The following is a 27156-nucleotide window of genomic DNA, read 5'->3' on the forward strand; positions in this document are numbered from 1 at the left end:
CTTGCAGTTCCATCATAAAGTTGAACACACGTGTTGCTCTTTAAACAAGTAACCATGAACCCTAATTAGCTGTCAGTAACCACTAAGAACATAGCGGAGCTCTGGTCAGAATGGGCTGTTGGCCGTAGGTCAATGAGGGTGGGCTTGACCCTCCTGCCACGCCCTGTCTGCTCCAGCTTGAAAGGTAAGGTGGACTCCTCATGCCAAATACAACCTCACATGCCCAGATGTTGCCATATTATGCCAAGTGCAGAATCCTAAGTGCAGATTCTGCCGTCTTATGACAGTTATAGCTTCACACACAATGTATAGTCGTTTAAACTGCATGTTACATTTGAGAAGTGAAATCCTCATATCTATATTTTCTTAAGCTTGGGTCTGTGGGCCCATGCATATTTTGCTTTTTTTCATGTCAATGGCATGTCATTCTAAGGTAGGTTCACTTGTCCCACATGTGTTCACGCTTCACATTTCACTCACTTCCCATAGCTTACTTTCTAGGACAACACATACATCACCAGGATGGGTCTACTATCTGATAGAATCAGATGGTTACTATCTGAAAGAGGTTTGGAGTGCAGATGTCTGGTCCCCTTTCTATCTCCTCATACAGTCCTTCCCAGGCTTCCTCTCTCACTCATCTTTCTACTCTATCACCTCGTGACTTTATCGTCTCTGACACCCTAAGGTTTGCCACTCTTAGAATGACCTACTGTGGTTCAATTTGCAAGCAAGATCCATTCCAATGCCCAAACAGGTATCCATGTTGGAAGCGACTGCTTGCACACATCTTCAGCCCCTCAAACAAACAAACACCTACTAACGCTTTTGTGCTTTGGATACCAATATTCGGTCGCCAAGCTATGGTCACTTCTAGCATCTTGTGCCCGATTATTGGCTTACTCTTCCTTGCACAACATGGCGCAGATCAGTCCATTTGAATCTGCAAACATTCAGGAACTGCCCCATTGTCCTGGATACCCGATGCTTCATCCAAAATTCCTGTTAACTTTGTCTGTAGCCTCCTCCACTTCACAGTTCCCTGCTTTACTCCTCCTCAGACTCTGTTCTAGAAACCTCACGCTGGGGCCCATTTGGACAACCTGGACACTGCTGCCAGGGTAAACATCAGGGGTGGCTCATTCATAATGGGCGATGGGGCGTCAACCCGTAAAGATTATCGAGGAGCCAAGACAACCCAGTGAAAACACTGAGCTCTTCCCCCAGCTGCAGCAATACGGTGAGGGAGCACTCCTGTGCTGGCTTTAACAGAGCTGACAAATGGAAACTTGGTTTCCCTTTGACAGATCAGTAGTACCCCAGCTCATGCTCAATGGGCCGTGCTCGACTGGGGCTTTTTGTCTTCCCATCCTTGCAGGCCTTTTGAGGATGCATGCTTGGGTACTGCAGGCTCTAATGTGCAAAGGGGCACTCTTGCGCCTCCATGCACACAAATGGCCCGAGGAGAGCTGTGAGCAAAGCGCTCTTGCTCCACCGCGGCTATGCAGCAGGAAGGAGCTAAGAAGCACTCTCTGCTTCCCGGATCCCTTTGTATGCTGTGCGGGTGCCCGAGGACCTTAGGCCATTCATCGCGAGGCCGAGTGGACCAGAAGCCAGAGTGGGGCAGCAAGTAAGAATGTTTTTAAAATGTATTTGTGTGTACGTTTATGCAAGTTTTTGTTAGTGGATGCGTGAATGAGTGAGTGTATGTTGTTTGGGCGCACGTGTTTATGTGATAGTGTTTGAGTGCAATGGTGAATGTGAGTAAATGAAGAATGTATGCCGTGTGTGAATGGAGAGTGAGTGGAGAATTAATGATGCCGTATGAATGCTGGTGTATGTGTGTAATTGCTGGAATTACTTACCAGACATCTTCATTACACCTAGTTCTGCTCGTCCTCGTCCTATTACTTACTTGTGAGGTAACCTTTGTCTTATGAATAATTGTCCAAACCTGGTGTGCACAGTTTGGACAACTATTCACAGTGGCATGGTATTGTTTTTTTACTGGGCAACAAGCGGGAAGGAAGCATAATGAGAGTTCCTTCCTACTGGTACTGGCCCATATAGGTGGGGCCAGTATGGACATATTGCTTTGCTGTTGAATGGCATTTTTTCTGGGCATCAAGGGTAATGCGATTTCCTACATGGTACTTACCCTCTTTGGTGGGTCCATTCTGGACATCTTGTCTTGCTGTGGCATGGCATTCACCACTGGTAAACCAACAGAGTATGTTCCTATATGGTTATACTGGCATGTATTGGTGCAGTCTCTGTGGACATGTTTGGGCATAGAAACGTGAAAATGTTTTATACTTGCACACATTACATGCAAAGGCAATATGACAAGGAGGTGGAAAATGTTGATGACGTGCATCTATTGGTTCTCATTATGTGTTACCCTGCAAAACCCATTGCGAGCTGTTGATTTTTACCACATTTTTACCAGAAAGTGTGCTGAAAATGCACAATCTACCCCAATGTTTTAAAACTTTCTTCAGATTCAAGAAACATCTTGCTTGGTTCAGGCTCCCTCACCATGCTCAGTCACTCCAGGCTAATCAGGGGAAACATTTACGCCCCTCCTATAAAAAAAAGTTAACCAGCCGCCACTGGTAACCGGTTCAACATTACAGACTATGTTTATTTGGTGAGTTACAGCCTCACATGTCCATGTGCTGCCACCATAGACCAAACCAGCCTCAAAGGCCTCAGTAGGGCCAAGAAAAAATCTCCAATGGTAGGTATAGCCTGAAATGTCCAGGTGCTGCCATCCAATGACAAGTGGCACTCGTCCCCACCCCTACCTTTGGTGGTCCCATCCTTGCCTTTTCTTCACCTTAAACTTGAGGGTAAGGACAAGTGGTTGGAAGCACCGAAAGTAAAAAGGTCTTGCTTGCAGTGCAAGCTGGGCTTGCTTTTTGTTGTATCACTGCTCCAGTGAGCTCTGACCCGCGGATTGCCAGGGTAGCACCAGGCATACCAAAGGGGAAGACCGTTATCTCATCTGCCAGCCCTAATGACGTACAATGCTGTCCCTGAAATGTTACACTTCCTCACGATCTGTCCTCCTCCTGTTCGCTATCCCTCTCCCTCTAAGTTTCACACTCCTCACAGTCCATCCTTAGCACCATATTCCCCATCCCTTCGGTCTCCTCTTTCTCACCTGCTGCCCCTATTCCCACTCCTCAAGGCAGACAGCTCTTCTAAGCCTCTCAGTTATACTATGGTCAGTTCTTCTTACCAATCGGTCAGGTGGGTATGGCTGTTATTGTGAGCACTTGAGTTTGGGGGTCACCAGCATTAGCCATCAACAGGACAGGTTGAAAGCACTCGGTTGGAATAGCCACATTTAAACGAACAGCCTGTCATACATTTACCTAATATAAGTAGAAGCTGCGAAGGACACGCATGTACTTGCTGGCCAACCTACCTAATGCTCCATTTCATTGTTCTTAACATCTCCCCACTTTGAGAAAATACCACAAGAGATGAATCTACTTATTCTGTAGATGGGCTTTGCACAACAATGTGCTTAAAAACTCATTTGCACATTTGTTTGTAAGGAACATCTCCAGGGGAGGGAGGAGAATTGCTGATGATCAATGTGTGTCACCCTCGTGTTGTCTTTTGTATTGAAGGTTGGATCGGCCACTGAACAGGGCCGCGTCACCACACATGTCTCACCGGTATCACCTTATTTTTACAGATGTAGCATATCATGAAACAGAAAAGCTTAGACTTCTCGCTGTACGTCACAGGATCAGAATCTTTTTCAGATTAGAAAAGGGCTCACAGGCACCCAATGGGTTTCATGTGGACACACAGTATGAAGTGAATCGTGTCTAGACGCATGGATATATTGCTTGTGAGAGGTGGCGATGGAGGGTCATTGAATCTGAAGACACAGATATGTTTTTTTATCATTCTGTTTAAATGTGGGTATTTGTTGAGCCCGAGAATTGACCAAAAGCGCAACAGATGATGTATATGGTAGCAGGAATAGTACAAAGAGCGGAGGGCATGGTCATTGTGTGTATGAGGTGTCAAGCACAACCAATATGCTTTGTAAAGGTCAGCAGGTGTACATGCATTGATCACCATGTGATCCGGTGGCCCGGTGTGGGCGAGGGTTGTGACAATAGGAGCTTTCCCTTTTCTATCCTGAATTTGAGGAAGACAGAGGTCATGCATAAATGCATCAGGCAATTGATCTACTGTGCAGAAGGAGGCGTGTTTCAGTGTCCAGTCGGTTTTGATGCTCCCCTTGGCTGCGCATTGTCCTCGTACCCTTGGAGAGTGCAAGCTTAATGACCGTGTCAGCTGGTTTGACTGGTATGTAATCAATTGTAGATCATGCAGCGTGGAGGGGAGCTCCAAGCTGGGAGTTGATCCAGTGTAGAACTTGCAACTTGAGAATGCTATGCTCAAATCATCCGTGATCAGTCATGCAGTGCACAGTGGCATTGAAGGAAACCTTGTCATCACCTGGGCTCCCACTCCCGAACTGGCAACAGAGTAGTGAAAGATTCTGTGGGCATCTCCCAAACCATTTCTCCTTACCCACCCATGCATTGTAACTGGGAATCCACCATGGTGAGGGGAGGAAGGGGGCGTCCTCTGTTGCCCTCCGAGGGCAGCTTTAGCTCTGTGTATAGTACCTTGCCCTTCCAAGACAGTGCAACTTGATGGGTTGGTGCTGCTTGAGATCTGAAGCTGTGAACATTTGGGCACTGTTTAAATTAATGGATGGACTGGCATGTAGATGTGCTCTTGTGTATTTGTGTATTTGTGTATTTCCAGTACTTGTTTGTGCTTCTTGACAAAGTTTAATGATCTTCATGTTACTGTTTGCATTAGTCATTCCAATCACTATAATCATAGCTCCTTGGTTTGTAGAGTACACACGAGATGGCAAAGCAGGCAGCAAATGAAGTGTTCATCGTGGAAAGCATGGGCGCGGCTTTAGGATTCAACTTAATCTTCAATTCAGTACAGGTAAGAAAACATGTTTGCTTGTTAAGTAGTCATACAGTGCATGGTCATTGTGTGATGCAAAGATGAATGGATGAATTAGACTCTGCCATTGCAAGAAATGACTATCAGGTGTTTTAAAACATTAATAAAGTAAAGTAATTTGAAATGGTCCATTATTAACCAAAGATTACAATTCAGTGTGTGGCATGTACTATATTTAATTGGTAAACATGCATTCTTTATTATATTGATTTATATCTATATTATATCTATCCTTTCTGGTGGCATAGCACCTGCTACCAACCAGTATGGACTGAAATCTTAGCTGCAGCTGATATTAGCCGTACACGCCTGAAAGGCATTCAAGCAAAGACTGGCCCCCTGAAGATTGTACAGGCATGACAAAATGTTAGCATGGAGGAGCACTGGCTTACTTGGCTAAGAAGAGAACCATAGTGCCCCCCCACGCCTTTTAGCAAGCAAATGTTGCAATGGAGATCCACATATGCCTGGCTTTACAGTGCCACACTGTTGGCTATTCCATCTTCCCCAGCCCGCCAACTGAGGTTGTTGTGTCTATATAATGAGGAGGAAGCGATTCTCTGCGGCCAAATAGTCCTAGCTAATACTGACATTGACCATACACACCTGAACTGCATATAGGTAAAAACCTCCCTACCTGAAAATTGCACTGTCACAAACATGTTAAGAGGGAAGATCACTGGACTGCTTTGCTAACTAAGTAGAGAACCAGAGTGTACCTCTCACCCCCTTAAGCAAATACATATTGCAATAGAGATTTGTACTCCAGAGTGGTTGCACCTGGGTGACATTCCTAGAGTTGGTGTGCCACACTGCTCTCTGCCTCCTATTCAATGCTTTACGAACGAGGCAGATTCAAGGGGAGTGGGGGTGTGGCCTACATACGGTTGGGTGTACTCAGGTCATGCCCCCTAACTAAAGCCCCCCCCCTCGCCTACGGGGACAGTGGGGGCCTGGAAATTGCATGGCTCCCAGCTGGAGAGCTGGAGCACATTGGTATTATGCCTTTTGTATTATGACTTTGGTGCACCCAGCCCCTTCTTTTTGTTCAAAATCATGGGCTCTAAGTCCGGCTGGCAGGCTGCTTGTAAGGGGTCAGAGCCTGTGATTATGAAACACAAGGATAGGCCGGGCGCACCAAAGATATGATACCAGTGCATCCCAGCTCTTCTTCGGTTTCTTAATGAGAGGTGCTAACCCCCTGCAACTTTCATTCAAGGTGCCGTGTGGTAAAAGGGCTGCCTGCGGTGGTCAACATCCCTTGAGTGAAAGGGTTACCGGCTGAGGGTTAGCTCCTTTCACTAAGAAACAGAAGGAGGGCTGGAGAGCCCAGCCTCTCCTTGGGTTTCTTAGTGAGAAGCCAACACCCAGCAAGCACCCCATTCATCAAGGTGCTGCACAGTTAAAGTTCTTCCTGCAGGTGTTATCAGTTCTGATCTGAAAAAAAGGAGAGGCATCGGCTGGTCCCGGCTCTGGAGCACTTTTTTGTAGACTGCTGGAGCTCTGCTCCGGTTAGCCGAGGCCCATTAAAGCCCTGTTCTTACGCCCACACTGAGGTTTTACATCTAGCAGAGCTGGTTCCCTGTTGCCAGGAAGGACTATAGCAATCAGAGGGCTTAGCCCCAATTGAAGTTATACACAACTGAACTGCATTCAGGAAGGTGATTATCAGTTCCAGTAGGCAGAGGTGAAGATGAAAGATGGGTGCTGTGCTGGAGTGGGAGAGTGGTCCGGACTCCATGCTCAAACTCCAACTCGAGTTGTGCAGCAGGATGCTCGAGGGAGCTCAACATCAAGTCCAAGAGGAGCAATAAAAGTAGTCTCGGACCTGCACCATCGGCGCAGACTGGTTGTTAGAGAGTTGTCGTGTCCCAGGGTGGGAGATTTGGTTTGGCGATACGTGAAACGTGTTTTTATTCCTGCACTTTGATTTGTTTGGTGTACCGTCGAACTTGTTTATACGTACAATATGCATAATGTATTGAATGCTTTACATTGGATGCTGTTCTCCTATCTTTCTCAAGACAAAGATCGTAGCAGCTCTCCAACCTTCACATAGCCAGATTTCTAGCAATTGTCTGAATGTTTTATTTTTTATTTAATTGCGTCAATCAGTTTACAAAAACTAACACATGTAAAAAGAATTATACATTTGACAAAAATAAAACACATACAGCCTGATCCATGGAATTATTTGCGTTAAAAACGCAGATTTTCGCGCCTTTCTTCCCGAAAATCCCTGTTTGAAGTATGGGATTTTCGGGGAGAAAGGCGCGCAAATCTGCGTTTTTCACGCAAATAATTCCATGAATTAGGCAGATAATCACGCACAATCATTTCATCATTTCAAATACTGTCCATAAAATAATCTAATCTGTTACATTTATAAATAGACATTTTCCCCCATCAATTGACACACTCAAATCTGTAATTGGTGTTCTTTCAAGGGTTTGGCCACTTGTACTGAAAACGTTTTTTCTCCTCTGAATTCCAATTTTTTTGAAGGTATGTTAGCAGTGGTAGTCTGTATGGTGGTGGAGTGGTGCCACACCATGCATTATGGAAGGGCCGAGGCAGACACGTAGAACGCTTCCTGCAGTCAGTCTCGGATCAATCAGCAATGCCAGCAGCAACCCGTGGCTACAGTAAGAGCATGCCAAGAAGCTCCCATGTGTAGGAGTGCGATGTTTGCAAGGCCACACACGTAGGAGCGTGCAGGGCTTCTTTTAGCGTAACCACTGGCAAGACACAACCCAAAGGCCCACTTCACTCTCACAGCTCCTGCATTCAAAGACGAGTGCAAGCCAGGACTGTGATCGTGACGCTGCAGTGAGGCAAGCTATGTAGCAGTGGAGGGTGGACACAGGGAGAGCAGTGACTGACAGCTTTCTCCCTGCTTCCAAGCATAGAAGGAAGACCCATCCAGCCAAGAGCTGGGAGCAGCGGAACGATGAAACATGAGGGTCAGCCTGGGCTGCTGATTAGAAAAGGGTAAATCTAAAGCATACTTGTGTATGTATATTTTGTGTTTTTATGTCTATGTCTGTAAATGTTAGGATAGATTTGTGGGCATTGGTTGGCATGGGGCAATAATGTGGTGATGCAAGTGACATGGAGAAAACTGGGGGAAGGAGGGTAGGACTGGGTACTGGGTACGATTTGGTGCATTCAGATAGTTTTGGGGGTAATGAGGGAGACGTGGGGTATAACTGTGGCAGTGGGGGTTTACTGCGCCAATGAGAATGACAATAGAGGACAATGACAATAACATGGGGCTAAACTAGCGGCAATTAGAGTGCATGGGTAAATTTGGGTGGAAAAAGTTCTAGGAGCAATGAGGGTGGCATGGGACAAACATAAGGGCAATGGGTGTGGAATGTTGGCACTCAGAGGAAGAAATTGACATTCTGACAGACTTTAAGTGGCATGGGACCTAATTCATGAGAGTGACAGTAGCAGAATTGGGGCAATGGAGATGTTTTGGGGAAATGAGATTGGCGTTTGGTCAGATCAGGGGACAATGCGACAGTTCTCGGGACAATGAGAATGGTACTGTGTAAAAAGGGGGTACTGAAAATGGCATGGGGGAAATAGGCTAGTTATTGAGGAAAATAAACTGATATGGGACAAAACCAGAGTAATTTCAGAGACGTAGGGCAAACCAGGGGGAATGGGCTTCACCAAATGCAATGATAGTTACACGGGCAAAAGCTGACACAATGTGAGTGGCATGGGGCATTGTGCAGCCTTTGCCATTTTTGTAGCCTCTTTGCATATGAGGGCTAGCTAGGGGGCAATCAGGCAGTTGTAGGGTAATGGAGTGACATGTGGACAAACTACAGTCAATGGGGTACTACTAGGAGCCTTGAGGGTGAGCCGGTATACAAATGGGACAAAACACATGTCAGTTGGGCAAAACTGGGGCAATGGAGCAGTAATGGTGTGATGAGAGGGATATGCATCTGAACATTATAAAACACTTCCATGAATCAGGCCTGGTTCATAGTGATCATTTTGAAAACAAAGTTTCGAAAAACAAAGCGGTGACAGCCTATATTTAACATGCAAAGTGCATTTCTTTCAAAACCAATCTGTCGACAATAGTCATGGACTGGTTTCAACTGAAATGCACTTTTACATGTTAAAAGTAGCATTTCAATGCTTTTTTTTTGTAACTTTACAACGTTAGATGCAGCTGTCCAGTGCTGAAATTACAGCACTGGACAGCTCCATGCAACGTTTCAAAGTTACAAAAAAAAATTAAAATGCCAATATACACAAAAACTTTAAAACGTTACATGGAGCTGTCCAGTTCTGTAATTTCAGCACTGGACAGCTCCATGTAACGTTTCAAGGTTTTAGTGTATATTGGGGGGGTCCCCCGTCCCCCAACCCCCACACCACCCCCCACCCCCCAACCCTAGCCCAAGCCCCAACCCTAACCCATGTATAATTTGTCAAAAGAATGGCATTTCGACAAAATGTTTTCGAAAGTTTGCCAATCGAAACTTTTACCATCAGGCCCTATATGACAGAGGAACCAGAATTTTCATGGAACTCAGTCATATTCTGTGGATTGGACGGTTACAAGGGAAAAGGATGTTATACATTTGGAAATTAACCCCAAGGGCAACAGCCTGCAGTTGACGGCTTGGCTACACTGTACATGCACAACACATGTATACTGAATAACAAGTCACATGCAAATTACATGCACAATTGTCAGATGTATCGAAGATACATTCAAGGCAAGTCCACTTGGCTGTAATATCGAGTCAATGCAGTAGGAGTGCTTTATCTTGCATATACTGTTGCATTCTTGAACAAGTGAATGCAGTAGACATTTTTTATGTTGGATACCAATATAGTTTTGCACAGTTCAACATAGTGAAAAACGATATTTTTAGTAATATTAGCAATACCTAGTCATTTCTAGAGAGGAAACACAGCCAGGATGAATTCATGTGAAAAGCAGAGGTGAATGTGGGACTCACAGGGTAGGTAGGATGAGCAGGGCCAGGTATCCCTCTTTCTGTATACAGTGGCAGTCTGGCACCCCTCTGTTGTGCTATGTTCCTATGCTTTCACTGTACAGCACTCTATGCTACAATAAGGCCACCTCGCAGGTATGAGAGAATATTTCAGGTTGCAAGCCAACAATGTGAATCCAGTGCGCCCAGAGATCCTAACTGAGGGGCTCCCCAGCCCGCCAGCCAGCCAACAAGCCAAAGTGGAGATAATAGACATGCAGCAGAAGTAAATGTGCTCCAAAAGGGACTTTCCGACACAAGAAACGGTGATCTGTGCAGCATGTACACAATGGGACATTTTTAACTGAAACATTTGGGAGGGGCAGTGTGTCATACATGCAATTGTGCCATGTTTGCAACTTCCTGAACAATTAGCAAAACGTTCATTGTTGTTTCTCCCCTTTATGTTACAAAGCTTTTAATCTTTGCCAAACCGCCATTGCAGTAGTCTCAAAGTGCATAGGCTTGTCCTTTTATGCAAAATACTTAAGGGCACTGAGCACTGCCTTTATCTCACCAGTGGTCAGGCCTTTAAGTCTTCCACAGTGCCAGGATGCCATTGTGACCATCGACCCGTTGAACCGAAGCCCAATAAACCAAGTGGTCAAATCCCTTTCAATACTTCTCTAGGTTGTGTCTATAGACAGGAAAGCCAGAAGACAACATGTGCACTTTTAAATTTGCACAGGATTTGTACTCGGACTCCGCTAGGACCATCGCCCCAGACTGGGCTTCCTGGAGGTTCTTGAGACCTGCTGAGAACTTCATTGGGATGGTTATAGTGGTGTGTGAGGCAGGACTCCTCCTCATCTGACGCTGGGTTCTTATGGCAGTTCATCTGCATAGTCCAGCCTTTATATATACTTCTCAACCTTTTCTGCAGTTACCTTTTTCTGTTCATAGAGGGCAGCATGAACATCTTGGGTCTAAACATTAAGGGTGTAGAGTCTACTTTCCAGATGTCATTTCAGGGACTGCTTTGGGCGCTATTGTGCCCTTTTCATAAACTGAGTGCCACACCTCTATTTGTTTCATTTATTTGGGTGCTTTGGGAAGTGCTACCTGCCACCTTATGGCTTCTTCAATGTGCTTGGATATTGCACATGTATGCAAAAAGACATAATGGGCCTCAGTACAAGTTCGGCGGTAGCCTTGCTGGTAAAACCGGCAGGCTGCTGCCAAACTTGCACATTTTTCCAGTGCCTGGCAATGGGGAAATACAGGGGCATTACAGCCCTGGCAGACCCTGTATTTCCCCATTGCAAGGCACCGGAATTTAAAACTGCCATTACCATTGAGTCTGATAGGACTCAATGGGAATGGGGAGGAGGGTAGCACCGGCACCATTCAGAATAGTGCCGGTGCTACCGTCAGTGTCTGCTCGCGGGTGCTGGTACACCCAGCAGGTCAGACCTGGCGGGCGAAAATGCACCCGCGAGCAGAACTCATAGTTTGCCGGTATGGTAACAACGGTACTGGCAAGCTTACCGGTAGCGTTGTTACTGTACCGGCAAACTTTTAATGAGGCCCAATGTGACATGAAGTGAACTTTCAAATTAGCCACTGGAATGCAATCATATAGCTACGTTAGAGGATAGGTGTAAAATAATGCACAGCAGCCTGTAAGAAACAGTCCACAATTAGGACCATATGCAAAGGCAGTCTGGCATCTTAAGCACGGTCTTTGATGGCTTCCTACAAAGCGACATGACATGACATTGCAAATATGACATGTTGGCCAGTCTGGGTCAATGAGTCAGATTGGGGGCAACAGGAGGGACATCTAGCCAAACTACAGGCAATGGGGAAATTCTAGTGGCAAAGAGAGTGGTATGGAGAAATTCTGTGGGTAACATGAGTGGCAGGGAGCAAATCAGGAGACAACACATTTGCATCTAATGCTCACTGTACTATATTTTCCTCAGTTGATATGGGACACATCAACACATCCTTGCGGCTGAACTCCTTCTTGAGTCAATTGCCACACAAAGATTACAAAGCGGAATTTTTAAAGATTATTTTTAATACACGTGTAACCAATATTAAAGCATTGATTTCTGAATTGATTGCGTTCAAATTGTGTTTGTTAGTGTTTTTTGGTATGGTTAAACCTTTTGTCTCCATTGACAAGTGTAGTAGATTTCATAGATATGCTCCTTTCTCAAACACCATGTCAACAAAACAAAAATAGGTTGGGGTTGTCAGCAAAGGTCCCAATGAGAAAGAAGGGTTCAAGTTGCATGTGCTATCTTTGTGACTAGGGGAGCAGCGAAGTTGGCGCCATGTTGACATTTTATATGTATCCACCATAGCTAATGAGAATGGGAAATGTGTTACTCTAAGTGTTCCTTTGTGTTTAGGTTGATACATTTAGGATGTGCACGTGCACAAAAAGATAAATGTCAATATCACCAATGAAATATAAATACAATCTGGGTATGGGGTGCCACAAAATGCCTAGAAGCATGAGAGGAACAGGATTTGTCACAAAGAACCCTCTGTGAAGAAGACACAGTAGTTATTAAATATGCATGCACTGATATAGATACATGGGGAATTCACAAATCTATATGCAGTGTGCTCTTTTCATAATTTGGTTAAACACTTCAGTCAGGGTTTGCGAGGTGAATTCTGAGAGACGGGGAAAAACTGGGTTGGCTGGGTTTGGAGGTCAAAGGGAAAGTAATGAGTAACCAAGAAATTAAGCAGATGGTCAGCCAACAGGACAGCCCAGCGTTTTTATGGTTTGTCAGAATCTCAGAAGGAAGATGCAATCTTTTAAGTGCATGGGAGCTTGTTATTTATTGTTCAGAGGGATTCAGCCCTTAGTTCCTTTGTTTTTTGACCAGAAATAAACCTGGGTTGAAGGGATGCCTTAGGCCAGAGTTGATCAATACATCATGGGTTTTGATTGTTTTCTCAGAAAATGACCAAAGGCCATGCGTCCTGAATTGGTAGTTGTTTGGATTAGAGTGTTCCAAAGACACCTGCAAGTCGGGGTGGTTGCCGTGGTTATTGCGAGTTCAAAGGGAATCTCCTTATTCTTCCCCTCCCCATATTGTACAATTTCGTCGGGGTTTAGGAGGTCTCAAGCCAGCTGGGACTTGTAATGAATTATGTTTGTGTGAATGTGTAATTGTGTGATGATGTCATGACCTACCATGGACAAATCCAAAAAGGGGGTGTGTTGTACACATGAGCTGAAGATACTAGGTAAGATAACTGTGACCAATGAGACGAGGGAATTAGAAAAGATTGGATATCTTTTATATAAATTGTGTCCAATCATGGGTTGTGGGTGGTTTGTAATAAAATATATAGGAGTGTTTTAACTGTTGCAAAAATGTATATAATGTGACAACTTGTGTGGTTCAGGGAGACTCGGGTTAGTTTGACTCTATAGAATCATCTAGGCCCTCCCGGCCGATTGTACAATAAACTTGCTTTATGTACAAACATGCACTCGCTTCTTAAGTGGTGAGCCTGCTTTGGGATAAGGTGATTATAGGCCCAGCCGCACATTTGGCATTCCTGGGTGGGCTCCACACTTTCTGAGACATTGGGGGTTTCCTGTTCGCACAATACAGCTCCAGCACTTCTCTGCGGGGACCAGTCATCCGTGCATGGTGAAAAAAAGAGAGGTTTACAGGTGCCATATTGGTTAAAGGCATGTCTGTTCCTCGGAAGCATGGTACCGTGGTCCAGCTGTGCATGGTTAATTAAAGGAGCACTGCTTCGGATTGCTTCAAGTGCACACGAGTGCACATTTGGGGGGGTAAAGTAAGGGAGAAATGGGGGGAAAAGAGGGTTGTTTCTTTGATTTAAGGGGTTTGGCAAGGGTAGAAACGAAGTGCATCTGTGGATTTAGCCGAGGTTCTGGGGATTGAAATGGTGAATATTTTGAAGGAGTCAGTGAACTGTTTTATGTTGTAAGCACTTGTACATATTTTTACCTAGTTTGTTATTTTAGAGGTGTGAGGTGGTTTTTCGCACGAGCAGGTCCATTGTGATTTATGTCCTGATACCCTTCAGTTTGCTTGTCTGGTTGGCTGGAGCCCTCACATAGGGGTGAGGTGGCATCTTATGGTAAATCCACCCATAGACACCTTCGGGAAGTATACTCTTGGCACCCTTCATTTTGTATTGGCTGTGCAGATGGAGCCCTTGCCTGGCTTTTCTTGGTTAGCCGAAGTAGTAGAGGGAATCTTCCTATAGTCAGTGTTGTAGTGGAAAATAGTGTACTTGTGATGGAGAGAAAGAGAGCAGCTGTGTTGTAGTGGAAAACATTATACTCCATCTATGCTCGTGTGAATGAGATATCGCAGAGATATTGGCTGGTGTGTGTTTTTTTGGTAAAAAATGCTTTCTTTTGTGTAAGAGTGAGAAGTATAATGAAAGTAAATATCTAAGCGAGGTAGTTGCGGTGAAAGTGAGCAAGGTGAGTGACTTTGATGGAAGACTAAGACACCGGGAAGGTAAAAAGGTGGGTTTCTTGGGTGGAAATTTGGTGTCACAGGTTTGGATTTGATGTTATTTTCTGTGAAATTGTTTTGGTTAAATTGGTGTGCAGTATGGAGACTCCACCGAATCATCTCTGTCAGGTACGTCCTGGCTATAAGGTGAAGATTTTAAAATACCTTTGGGAATGGATGCGGGAAACTAAGAGTAAAATGCTAAATTCTTGGCCTACTGAGGGGACCAAAGATAAAGGGATATTGGAAAATCTGTATACATTTTTATTTGTAAGGCACCAGGGTTCAAAGTTAGAGAAGCGATTAAACATCTTAGAGCTAAGGAGGATATGTGAGAAAGGCGGGAAGGCCCATAATGTTAAAGCCTCAGAGGACGGCTGAAAAAGAAGGGTGCATGAATTCCTTCCGCACCACCCCCATTTGGGTGCTATTGTTTATCACCCACAGAAGGGTATGCAGTCTGTGAGTTCGAACCTCCATTTTCTCCAGTGGCAACTCCAGTGGTTGGGAGATGGGCACAGGCTATGCCTTCATCAGCTACGTTTGCTAGATAACGGGATATGGAGGACAGTGGAAGGATAATTCATACAATGGCTGGGGCTGTAGGTTGAGAACAGAGAGCAGACAGGGAATAACTCCCCCCAACTGCTAGGTTAACAGAGAGATTAAGGGTGGAAGAATGAGAGAGAATGAGGCTGGCAGCTAGACGTGTGGATGAAGGGTTGAGAATGAGTAAGAAAGGGGAGATTATACCGCTAGTAACGAGGATACGCTATGAATGGCAATAGAGACACAGGAGTGGAACATATTGGAAGAAGCGCTGAGGCTAGTGGAAGAAGAGGTAGTGCTGTTACGATAGCAGAGAAGTGGGCAGGAAGAAGTGAATAGACAGACAAAGTACATAGAGGAAGGAAATTGTAGGCAAGGACAACTTGTTGTTAGTTTGGATAAATCAGTTATTAAAGAGGTCACTGTCGACCTGGAGAATGGAAGTATTGGCTACAGGATTTGAGCATCGAAAACAGGAGCTGGTACCCCACAGTAGTGCTGATTATGCTCCTGTACCTGTAGAAGTATCAGGGGATTTGATAACAGGAGTAGGAGACACAGGGGAATGGGAATCAGATGTTAAGTAGGGAGAGCAGGGTATAGCAGCCCCACGTTCCGCTCAAGTAGCAGCAACAGAGAGTACACAAGGCAGTCTTAGGATGTGCCATGGTACTCACATGGCCATAGTAAGTAGTAGGAGAGAGATGGGGGAAGACCCAGTAACTCAAGTTCTGTTGCTCCAGAAGGGTAATGGAAGTGCGTATTATGTCCTGTGGTCACACATGGACCGGAATAATTTGATGAAGACACTCCCTTCACTCACTGCATGGGTGAGGAAGTGTGTTTATGCATTAGAGAAACACACTGCTGGTGTCATGTTGGCCATAGGGGACACGAAAAGTGTATTCACGGCTCTAATGGGGGAACGGTCAGATGCGCTTGGATACAAATTCTGGCAAAAACAATGAAGTTAGAAGACGGGAGAAACATGGGATAAGAAGATGGTGTTTTTTTACCACATGCTAAAGAATGGAATTCCGAAGGAAGTCCAGCACAATCTAGATAAAGTAGTAGGGATGGAGGCCATGAGTTGGCCAGTAATTCAGGCACGTATTGTGCATTTTTGTAAAAGGAGGCAAGAGATGGAAAAAGAGAGTACAGAACAGGCACAAAAGGGAGAGTCCGAGCTTGTTCAGAAAAATCTAGCAAAAATCTGTTTGGAAGGAGACGCGATTACCAGTGCCATGGAGGGACAGCAGGGACAATTGGAACAGCAGGGACATAATGAATTGGGTATGAAATAAGGTTGGATGGACGGGTATGCTCCCAGTCCAAGGCAAATGACAGGGTTTTTAGGAATGGGCCATTGATCACTGTAACCAAAAGCAGGCCCACCCTTAAAGATTACATACACACTTTGTGCATAAATCAAGTTTATTGTACAAACGGCTGGGAGGGGTTAGATGACATCAAAGAGTCATACTAACCTGTCTCCCCGAACCACACAAGGAACACACATTTTATACAATTTGCAACAGTTAAAACACTCCCAAAGATAGTGTTACAGAGTCAACCCCCCACACATGATTAGTTAAACCTATATAATGTAACCATATTCCATTTAATTCCCACACTTCTTATTGGATACATTCATCTAAGCACCATCCTCTTTAACATATAATTGCATGTTTCATATTTACACTCCACCGTTCTCTGGGGCCTTTCCATATTTGGTCATAGTCCCATCTCTTAGTTACACAGTTTACACAACTTACAAACAATTTCAATTATCACAGGTTCCATCAGGTTAGACACTTTTCCCCATACTTGTGCGACACACAGCTATTCTATGGAAATCCCATTGATGTAAATGCAGAGGAGAGAGAACACATTTCGTTTTGATCTATTGTTGCTGGTTTTATCGCCTAAACATGTTGCTGTCCACATTTCATTGTAAACTATGACTTACCATTCCAACCCAAATGGTCCCAACCCACATCTTGCCAACTCCATTCAAAATCCATGATCTATAGCTGCTCCTTTCCCTGCAAGCAGCCTGCATCAGGTTTAATTGTCCGGCCCTAACAGGTGGCCGGGATATTCAATAACAGTCTCCTATATACTTATTCAGATTGCATCTCCCCTTCACAATGCACCAACACCATAAAAAAGATCTGCACAAAACTGACCATCTGATATTTATCACAACTGCTGCTGTCTTTCCCCAACCTTGTGAAACTAGTTTTACAGTCACACAGAGTTCAATTGCCCAACCCATGTTTTTAGCCAGCTCAATTCATAACTTGTCAAAACAGATCTGTATATTCATACTGCCTAAAACCTAGTTCCCTAGAGACCCCCATGCATGTGTACCTATACATGTATGTTCAGGACTACTGCATCCCCTCACACTGATTTTCCCATTTCCAATCTCTTACCTCGCATGCACATGTAGAGCTCCCTGCTGCCTGACTGTTAAACGCTATGTGGCATGACACACCTATATTGCGTTTATATTGTATCAGCATTTTGACACCTATCTTGCTGTGCACATGCAATTCGAAAATGTATCAACTAAAACACAAACAACACAAAAAATAACGCATATCTGATTTGCATTAGCTACTATAGATTCATATTAAATTGCCACATTATGTCAACATCCTTGTATCCCCAGCCACCAATATGGTGCATGCAATTCAAACTTCTCTTTATCCGTGGGACCCTTATCAACCACCCCAACATTCCCCCGTTTAGTTAATACATGAACTAATAAACCAGTTTCAAACTTATCAATCTCACCCTCTCGGGGAATGAAACCTTACAGCCATCTCTTATATTAGTCCCCTCGCACCCATGCTCCTCCGCTGAACAATCCCAATTTGCCCTTCCACTAATTCGGTAATCTATCCATTGTCCTCATATTCACCCCAACCTGGTGGAGGACATAAAACTACTCCCGTATCCATTTCAAAATCAGTTTGAGAACCCATGTGAGATGGAATGGCAGTGGCCCTATCCTTGGACAGGGTCACAACCATCATAGCAGCAGCCCTAGGCATTTGGGCAGAGCAGCACCGTAGACATAGTTGACAGGAACAAAAGATAATTAAAAAAAAGACAAACATAGGCATTACAATTTTCATAGTTACACTCATCCATGAAGGCACCCAAGAAAAAAGAGAGTCCGAAAAAGAGTAATCAGCAATTCCGGCCTCCCTTTCCATGGCCCCCCTCAGGTTGTGCAATGCGACAATCGTTCGGGCCAGAGTCCCATTGTTCAAATCATTGGGAGGTGCATATGTGCAACACATACTCCTGATCTACTGGAAAATGCTGCCCTCGATAGCTGTTAGGAGGTTGAGGAAATACCGGTTCTGCAATGCTACAAGCCTCAAGGCCCTGAGTTCTTCTTTAATTGCACTAAATGCTGATTCAGAGGAATTCATAAATAGTAAAAATTCATAGCGAACATTTTGTAACCACTTTGAGTTGGCCACAATCTGTACGCCATGGGCCAAAAGGGAGGTAAAAACATCTCTGTCCAGCTAAATAGTCGAAACCGTTCAGGAATATGTTCATAAGAGCCTCAGTGGATGCTGATGAGATGTAATTTGATCTTCTCTATCATTTCAAGGAGTCAGTTACTACAAAAGTCTGTAAAGTTCCTGAATTGTCCATGTCTGATGTCACAAGGGATGCAAGGGGAACGGGGGACAAATAGGGCAGAAATGTAGACTCAGATTTGGATTTTGTGAATGTCAAGTGGCTCTTGGGAACCACAAGGATGCACAGGTTCAAGGTGGTGAGACTGCAATCCCCTCACCAGGCCGGAGGTAATTGCTTATAGGAAAAGAGTCCACAGGACCAGTACAAGTCTAGAAGTGCTGCTGTACCTCCAGTCAGATCAGTGATGCAAAGTGTGATGCTGCAGTTTTGATTTGTGCCTGCAGACACTGTTCCATCTCCCTTAAAACACAGAGAAAAATATGTAAGGAACTGGATCTTAACAGGTTTCTCTGGCTCCTTGAGACATGTTAAAAAGTGGATATACTTTTTCCATACAATTCCAATTACTTGGTTTATTTGTGCCACCCCTTCTTCAGGGAGTCCCACCAATCCTCCTGCTCTGCAACTCTTTACCCCTTGCTCCCTCGTATTGCTCACAATAATTAGTCATTCAAGATTGAACTGTACTCTGTGTATGCAATGGATATCCTTCTGTTTTTCCCCATCTAATGGTAAACATTATTTTTCGACTGGAATGGTGGAAGCTGCTACAGATTGCCCATGAAACTGCCCTCAGGCCCTGCACAGGGCTAGGTGCACTGAACACTGTGCCACCGCTACTTCTGTCTCATCGGTAATAAATAATCTAGGGACACCAGAAGCATGCAGGATAATAGAGCAAATATAACACAACTCTGTCACAATCTGTCTCCACACCCTCTTCATATCATGATACCACAAATTATCTGATGCAAAGCCATGTGCGTCCTTTACTGTTTCTAAATTTACATTATCATCATTATTTACAAAATCTACTTCAAGGTCATGTTGTGCTCTTAACACTTTTTCTGCCATATCCATAGTACTTGATAGATCAGACCCATTTACGTTCCTACTATTGAGAATATATAGCACAGACATCAAGAGATAATAGATCTACACATTCTCATACACATTTTTGAATACATTCTTTTGTTTAACAGTCTGAATAACAAATAATTCTCAATCTTTGTGTACCCCTCCCCCTTTCACCAGCATGAACTTTGTTTCCTTAGGGTACAATAATCTCCTAGGACTGCTCTTCCCCAGTTGTCAGTCGAGGGACTCCATTATATCTTTGTACGTCATGGACATGGATCCAAGTTTTGCTTCCCTCCACTTTGATTGCCGTCTGTGTAGCAAAGATTACTTGATTAGGCCCATGGAAACGCTGTTCATTGCAGCGGCAAACAAAACAACGCACATAGACAGAGTCCCCAGGGGGTAGCAATGGTTTCTGTTGATCTTCTTGTTCCTTGCTGTCTTTTCCCATTGCTTGCTGGTGTGATGTTGTAACCTGAGAAGACACAATCTTAACACTCTTAGTCCAGGCCCGAAGATATTCCCCAAACTGTTCTCTAAGATTCTGTGCTGACTTATGTGCACCTGAACCTGTGCGTGTGGGTGAGAGTAGTGTATACAATCTACGCCCCGTCAGCACCTCATGATGACTGAGGTGATGATCTTTCCCTGGCTTATTTTATAAGCAAAACAGGGCCAATGGAAGACAGAAGAACCAGCTTTTTTGCAATTCACTACATAATGTAGACAACTGCATTTTAAGCAAACCATTAAGCCCTTCCACTATCCTGTTGGTTTGGGGGGATACACTGAGCACAACCTGTGCTTGATCCCGAGAAGGGATGTCATCTCAGCAAATAATGCATTAAAAATGGGTCCCATTATCTGATCTCAGGACTTCACATATTCCCCACTATGGAAATACCTCCCTCACCAGAAATTTGAGGGTGCGCGCAGGGACCAACCTCAAGCCATCAGGGAAAATGGGCATACAATTAATATCAAATACCTGAAATTATTTCACTTCTGTAGCATATCAACAACATAGATATGAAGGCTGGTAAATGACCCCTCTCACTGCTTTCATGGTGTTACCGGGATTGAATTCTTTACAAACTATACACTTCCCTACGAACGTACTTACCTGTTCATGAATGTTTAGTATAAACCAATCCCCCAGAGGTTCTGTTGCTTTTTGTTGTCGGGACATATGTGGCAGGTAATGTAGTTGGTCTAGAGCCACAAGAAGTAGTTCTACGGGCATTACTAGCTTCCCTGTCAACTCACGTCTCCACAACAAGTCTGTGGGCAAGAGCATACATCCCCTCTTTGCCCAGAGATCCATCTCCTCTTGAGGTGTCTTTCCCTGCATTTTTCCTATTTGAAGCAAAGGGACTGCAGTGTACAGGACTGGCAATTGTACTTGTTGGGAAACCATTTCCAGAGGTTCTAAAAAGGGCAAGTATGCTGCTTCCTTTGCTGCTCTGTCTGCGCCACGCAGTTCACTATTCCTACCTCTAAGGGCAATGTACTGCTTCGATTAATCAGGATAGCAGTGTGACATGCTGGTCTGGGGTCCCGTCAGATCTTTTAAAACCTCTTTTCTTCCATCTAGATAACCCAGAATGTACAGTGGAGATGACATATGCAGAGTCAGAGTAGACAGTGACTCTCTTTCCCTTACTCTTCTCTAGCACTTCAATGAGTCCCAGTAGTGCTGCTGCTTGTGTGGAGTAATGGGGAGGCACTTGTTTCTCCACACCAACCCAGTGTTGCCCATCCACAAGTGCTACAACAGCCTCCACTATGTGCCTCTCACCAGTGCCCTGATCAATTGTTGAGGACCCAGCAACCAAGAGTACCTCGCCTCCTTCCAAGGCATCCACCTCAACATTCATTCTCTCTTCTTCTTCTCCCTCATAAGTTGCACAGTCGTGGACAACGTCATCAGGTTTCACTGGTTCGGCTACGAATATTGCCGGATTAACTAGGTGACACCTTACCGGATGTATGTAAGCATTTGACAAAATAACTTCATACCCCGATACTCTTTGGGTTGTCAAAGTAGTCTTAGACTTTTCAAAGATAGCAAAAACTCATGCTTCACATACAACATCACCGGGCATCCCATAGTAATGGTTGAAGACTTTTGTATCGCAAGACACGAAGACTGACCTTGCATAACTGAATCCAAAAGCCCACTGTAGTCAGCCAAGGGTTTGTAACCTAATGATGTTTTTTGAGCCAGGACTGATAATGTCATTACCTTTCCATCTGTATGTTAAAATAGAAAAAATGGTTTTCTGGTAATTTGGGGTTGCCAAAACTGGAGCATTACTGATCGCATTCTTGAATTCCTGAAAACAAGTTATAATTTCCTCTGACCATCTTATCAAACCCTTCTCCTTCTGTGCTTCCTTAAGCGCTTGAAGTAGGGACCTTGTGTAACTAGAGTAGTCAAATATCCAGGACCTACAATAGTTACAGAGTCCCAGAAACAGCTGCATCTGTTTTACCGTAACTGGCTGAGGTGTATTTTGGACTGCAGTGGTTCTCACAGGCGTCACCTTTCTCCCTGCAGGTGATATTACCTGTCCCAAATATACTACCTATGTCTGACAATACTTCAATTTATCTATGTCCACTTTGTAACCCTTCTCCGCGAGCAGGATGAGGAGCTTGATTGTGTCTCATCGACACTGCTCTTCTGAAGCACTATAGACCAATAAGTCATCAACGTACTGAAATATGCTACTGGGCACTTTTAAGTTTCCCAAATACATTTGAACAACTCTGTTAAAAACACTTGGGGATTCACAGTACCCTGGGGATAATCTTGTGCGCTCAAATCTCTGCCCACGATATATAAACGCTGTGAGGTACTGGGAATCAGGGTGTAAAGGTACAGAGAAAAAGGCATTTTTTAAATCAAGTACTGTAAAATGGGTCAACCCAGTAGGAATGTTACAGAGAATGGTGGCAGGATTTGGTACCACCAGAAACTCTGCTTCAACAATGTTGTTAAAAGGTTGCAAATCCTGGACCATCCTCCAACTGAAACCTTTGCTTTCTTCACAGGTTAGATGGCCATATTACATGGGGATAAAGCTGGTTGTATAATGCCTTGTTTTAACAATGCCATAATGGTCACACTAGTCACTTCATCTGCCTCCCTGGACATGGGGTATTACCTAACTGGTGTGGCAATGTTGCTCCGATATTTAATGTAATCTGTGATGCTCCTACAATTTTCAACAACCTCACATCATGAGGATTGCTGGTCCACAAGTGGTCTGGTACTTTTTCAAAATCTTTGTTCCAATATTGTGATGTTTTCCTAATGACAAGAATAGTCTGTGGTACTTCCCTTTGCTCTATCATTACCTGGCAAGGCACCCCAATCTCAAAGACCACCTATTCTGTGTCTTCTGCATCCTCAAACAATTGCTCATCGGACACGTCTCTTAACGATGAGGTTGGATTGATGTACAAGACTCCGCCCCATTTGCCTCCTTCTTCATCAGTGCCTCAAAGACCCACCCTGTCCTTGACAACTACTGTGTCTAACAGAACAGTAGCAATAGTCCCTGGTGCTATCTCCTGTGATTCAGCAGTCTGAAGCAAAAATTGAAGAGGTACACACCATGTTCAATCTTTTATTCCCGGTACCCAACTTAACACTATCATCACCCCATACAGAAATAAGTCTGAATGCACTGGTACCCACCTAATTGGATTTCTTTTGTATAGGTTTTGACCAATCATGTGTGTGGCTGTAATAAAATATATGGGAGTGTTTTAACTGTCGCAAACATTATATATAATGTGTCAACTTGTGTGGTTCAGGGTGACTTGGGTTAGTTTGAATTCTCTAGCCCCTCCAGGCCGATTGCACAAAAAACTTGTTTTAGGTACAAACGTGCACTCGCTTCTTAAGTGGTCGGCCTGCTTTGGGTTAAGGTGATTAAAGGCCCATCCTAACAAATACCATATAAAACTGTTTTTGCTCACCTCAGTTTATCTAAACATACAATAGTCTTGATTTGCTCACCACCTCGTGTCATACCTCAGACAAAAATAGTTATCCTTGTGTTTATGCCAAACAAGTGACTCCTGGGTCTGCAAGCTTTCTGCCATATAGCAAAACCAACTAGTTCTGAACACGAGAATGAATTCCTGTCCTAATCCTTACTTGACTTAATAGCAACAAAATAAATAGTCTGAAATACTTTTTTGATGAAACGCTGTTCACCCAGACAGGCTCAATATTAGTACCTAGTTTCTCAAACCAACATTAAGTGATAATCTAACTAGAAATGTCTAAATATGAAGAACCACTAATACACATGTGACAATGCAAAATCATTTACCATAGAAATCATTATTTATTTAAATCAACCATGGCCTACCTCATGTTATATTGCTTACAATTCAACTCAATCTGTCTCAAAACCCTTAAAGAACTAATTCAATATGATTTAATTTGGTGTCTAGCGGGAGGTTACATACTCTACTTACAAATTGGAGGTCCCTTATAGTTTACTCAATGTTTTTTATGTGCACATTTCAGATCACTGCTCCTCGCATTCATATTGCTAGAACAATATTTTATCTACATGACTGAAAAGAAAATATCTTTTTAAAATTAAATTATGATGGTGGGTTATTATATAAAACATGTTATTGATAATTTCTTCCTAAATTCCCACTCAAACATATGAAAACAAAGATTTTTGGTGTAAAGTGCTACCTCATAAAAAAATGATTTTTTTGAACATTTGGTTTATATATTAAATGCAATGTTTCAAAAAGAAAAAGGGGAAAAGAATAAGAAGCATTATGAAAAAACAAGAAAACATATGTGTTGCTAATTATAACCAAACATTATCATCCAAGAACAGACAAATGCTGCAATCTACTGCCATATTCAAACCATGGGATTGACAGGTGCTTAGTGTATATATCCAGAAAGTCTCTCTGATTCGGATTTGCACAGTCTCTAAGTAAGTGATAGCACTTGTTCCAGCTCTGGATAGCTGCATTGACTATTGCGCAATGTAGCTCCATGAATTATGGAATTACACTTGATGAGGCAGTTGGTGAGCAGGTGCAAGTGGATCTAGGTCACCTGGCCTAAGTCCCGGCCACCTTCTTAGCCATGCCTCTTCCTTTCTGCTCTTAACTCTTAGATCAAGGGTGTCCAAAGTGAAGGGCAGATGAAGAAAAGAGCAATTCTTGTATGGGCCTGTTCGGTCGAGGTGGGCCCAGGGCTTGAACCCCTGCTCACAAAACAGGTAAGCATGCACTGACAGGTGTTTTCTCCCTCTGTCCCCACAGGCCATCCCCACCATCATCAGGCAGTGCTGGGGTGAGGACAGGTGCTCTGTGGCAAAGTAAATTGTGCATTTGTAAACATTTTATTCTCGTGCTGCAGCGCGTGTGTGCCCACTCCCCCCTAACTTTGTCCCAGTTGCTTCCTTGTTTGTTGGCCATTCCCACTCCCTCCCTCCCACTGCGCTCCCATTGGTTGGTGGGCCCTTTAAATCAGCCACCCAAGGCACCCCTTTCCATGGCAGCCCCCTTGTCCAAGTGCCAGAGGCTAAGGATAGCTCCAGTGATGTCTGCCGGTGTCCGCCGTGGTAGCACGTAGTCTTCAGCCATCGACCTTCTGTGACTGATCAGGTAAGTCGAATCTGGGTGTGTTGTATTGTGCTGTGCTCAAAAATTTGCCTTTTTACCCCCTTCTGGCAAAGTCAAATCTCAGTGTTTGCGTATTCGAGTAACTGTGGCATTGTTGCTGGTTCTCCCCAGGCTCCCACCTAAATCCACCTCCCCACCACCAGCAGGAGTACCATTAATTGTTATGCAATATTTGGGTCCCTCCTATGCCTTCCTTTGTTGTGACCCCGGCCCCTCTTCTCCTCTTCCTCCTGCGCATTCCAAGTTGTGTGCCACAGGGCTGTATGTCTCTCTCTCTACTCTCACCCCCTTCTCCTCCACCTACCTCCTTTGCACCCCATATGGTGCTCTCTGTCCTTCCCATCTTCTCTAACTGCTACTTTGTCTCTTACCCTATCCCTCTCACCAAGTCTGGAAGGAAGACGCTCAAGAGGGGCATCCTCATCCCCAAACCAGGCCTCCCTATCGCTGATACCTACACCTTCCTCCAGAAAGACACTCACTGACATCCTCTTTGTCGTCCCCTCTTCAGACCTATGGACCTTTCATATGGTCTCTGTTCTCTCTCCTTTCTCCTCCTCTCCCATTAATGGTGGCACTAGGTGGGAGGTCCTCTTGGCTCCCTTCCACTCCTCCAAGACCACAATTAATGTCTAACTGAATGGCACCATCTTGGTTCAGGGCCCTCAACCCATTCGCCTCCGTTTTGATAGGTGTTTCCCGTGTCTTATCAACTTCCTCCCTTCTCCTGCTACTCCTTTCGCCACTTCTCTGGCACCCTCATCTTTCTCCTCTGCCCTCCCTCAGACCCCTCTACTACCTCCACAGGGTGTACCTCATGCCTGTAACCCTGCACAGAAGTCTTTCAAATGTGGCAACCAGCTCCACGTTGCTACTCTAAAACTCTCGTTCTGCTGCCATACACTCCTCTGACATCTGTCACCTCCTCGAAGAACTCAACCTAGATGTCCTTGCTCTCACCGAGACATGGTTTACAGCCAGTTCTGTCACGAGTTTTAACACTCTTCTCCCTGTGGGCTACAAGATCCTCTCCGAACCCAGAACTAACTGTCCTGGAGGTAGAGTAGCCCTGATCTTTTCGGAGTGGGTCCCGGCCAATGTCAACCCTACGCAGGCCAACTCCTCCTTTGAATGCCTGGTCTGCATGTTCTATTTTGCTCCTGGCCTCCAGGCCACCTGGCCAGGCCACCCTCTTCCTTGCTGAATGGGCCGACCTCTCCTCTTCTCTCCTTGCCTCCTCTTCTCAGCTTCTCCTCCTCGGAGATCTCAACATCCACCTGGATCCTTCTAATCCCTGCTCTGGACATTTCCGCAAACTCTGCAACACTCTCTTTCCGTTCTGCCCTCTTGCCCGACACACTGTGCTGGACATACTTTGGATGTTGTCATCACCTTAGACATCCCCCTCTCTAACCCTCTCACCACTCCTCCCTCTTGGACTGACCATTTTCTACTCTCCTCTCATCTGAAACTCTCTATCCCTCAGGCAAAGTCCCCCCCAAACCCCCAGTACTGCCACCTACCTTCTTGGTCATTCGGCACATGAAGCGTGTGTCAGTGAAAGTCTTTGCCTCTACTTTCTCTGCTCCTCCTACTCCTGCAGCTGACTCACACCCTTACACAGCCCTTTCCAATCTGCATCTTTCTATTTCTAACACCCTGAACATCCTTGCCCCTGTCAAGAGAATACGACTAAAGCCTACCTCCAAGTGCAACTCTTTGTATGATTCCGACCTTGCCTTCCTGAAAAGCAAGTGTTGGGTGGCTGAGAGGAAGTGTAGGGCTTTGGGCGCATCCTCTGACAAATAGGCCTGCCG

General features: G+C 44.5%; 1 protein-coding gene across 2 annotated transcripts in view; it reads left to right on the forward strand.

Moving 5' to 3' along the window:
* LOC138516493 (uveal autoantigen with coiled-coil domains and ankyrin repeats-like) overlaps positions 1 to 27156 on the forward strand; it is a 523628-nt gene that overhangs the window by 351396 nt on the left and 145076 nt on the right. For both annotated transcript variants that reach the window (XM_069631668.1, XM_069631667.1), the window contains exon 9: positions 4900 to 4998. In XM_069631668.1, coding sequence (XP_069487769.1) covers positions 4900 to 4998 — 99 coding nt within the window. The remainder of the gene's footprint in view (positions 1 to 4899; positions 4999 to 27156) is intronic.

The sequence above is a fragment of the Ambystoma mexicanum genome, chromosome 6q (genome assembly GCF_040938575.1).
Source record: "Ambystoma mexicanum isolate Mex_15411 chromosome 6q, UKY_AmexF1_1, whole genome shotgun sequence".
NCBI lineage: Eukaryota > Metazoa > Chordata > Amphibia > Caudata > Ambystomatidae > Ambystoma > Ambystoma mexicanum.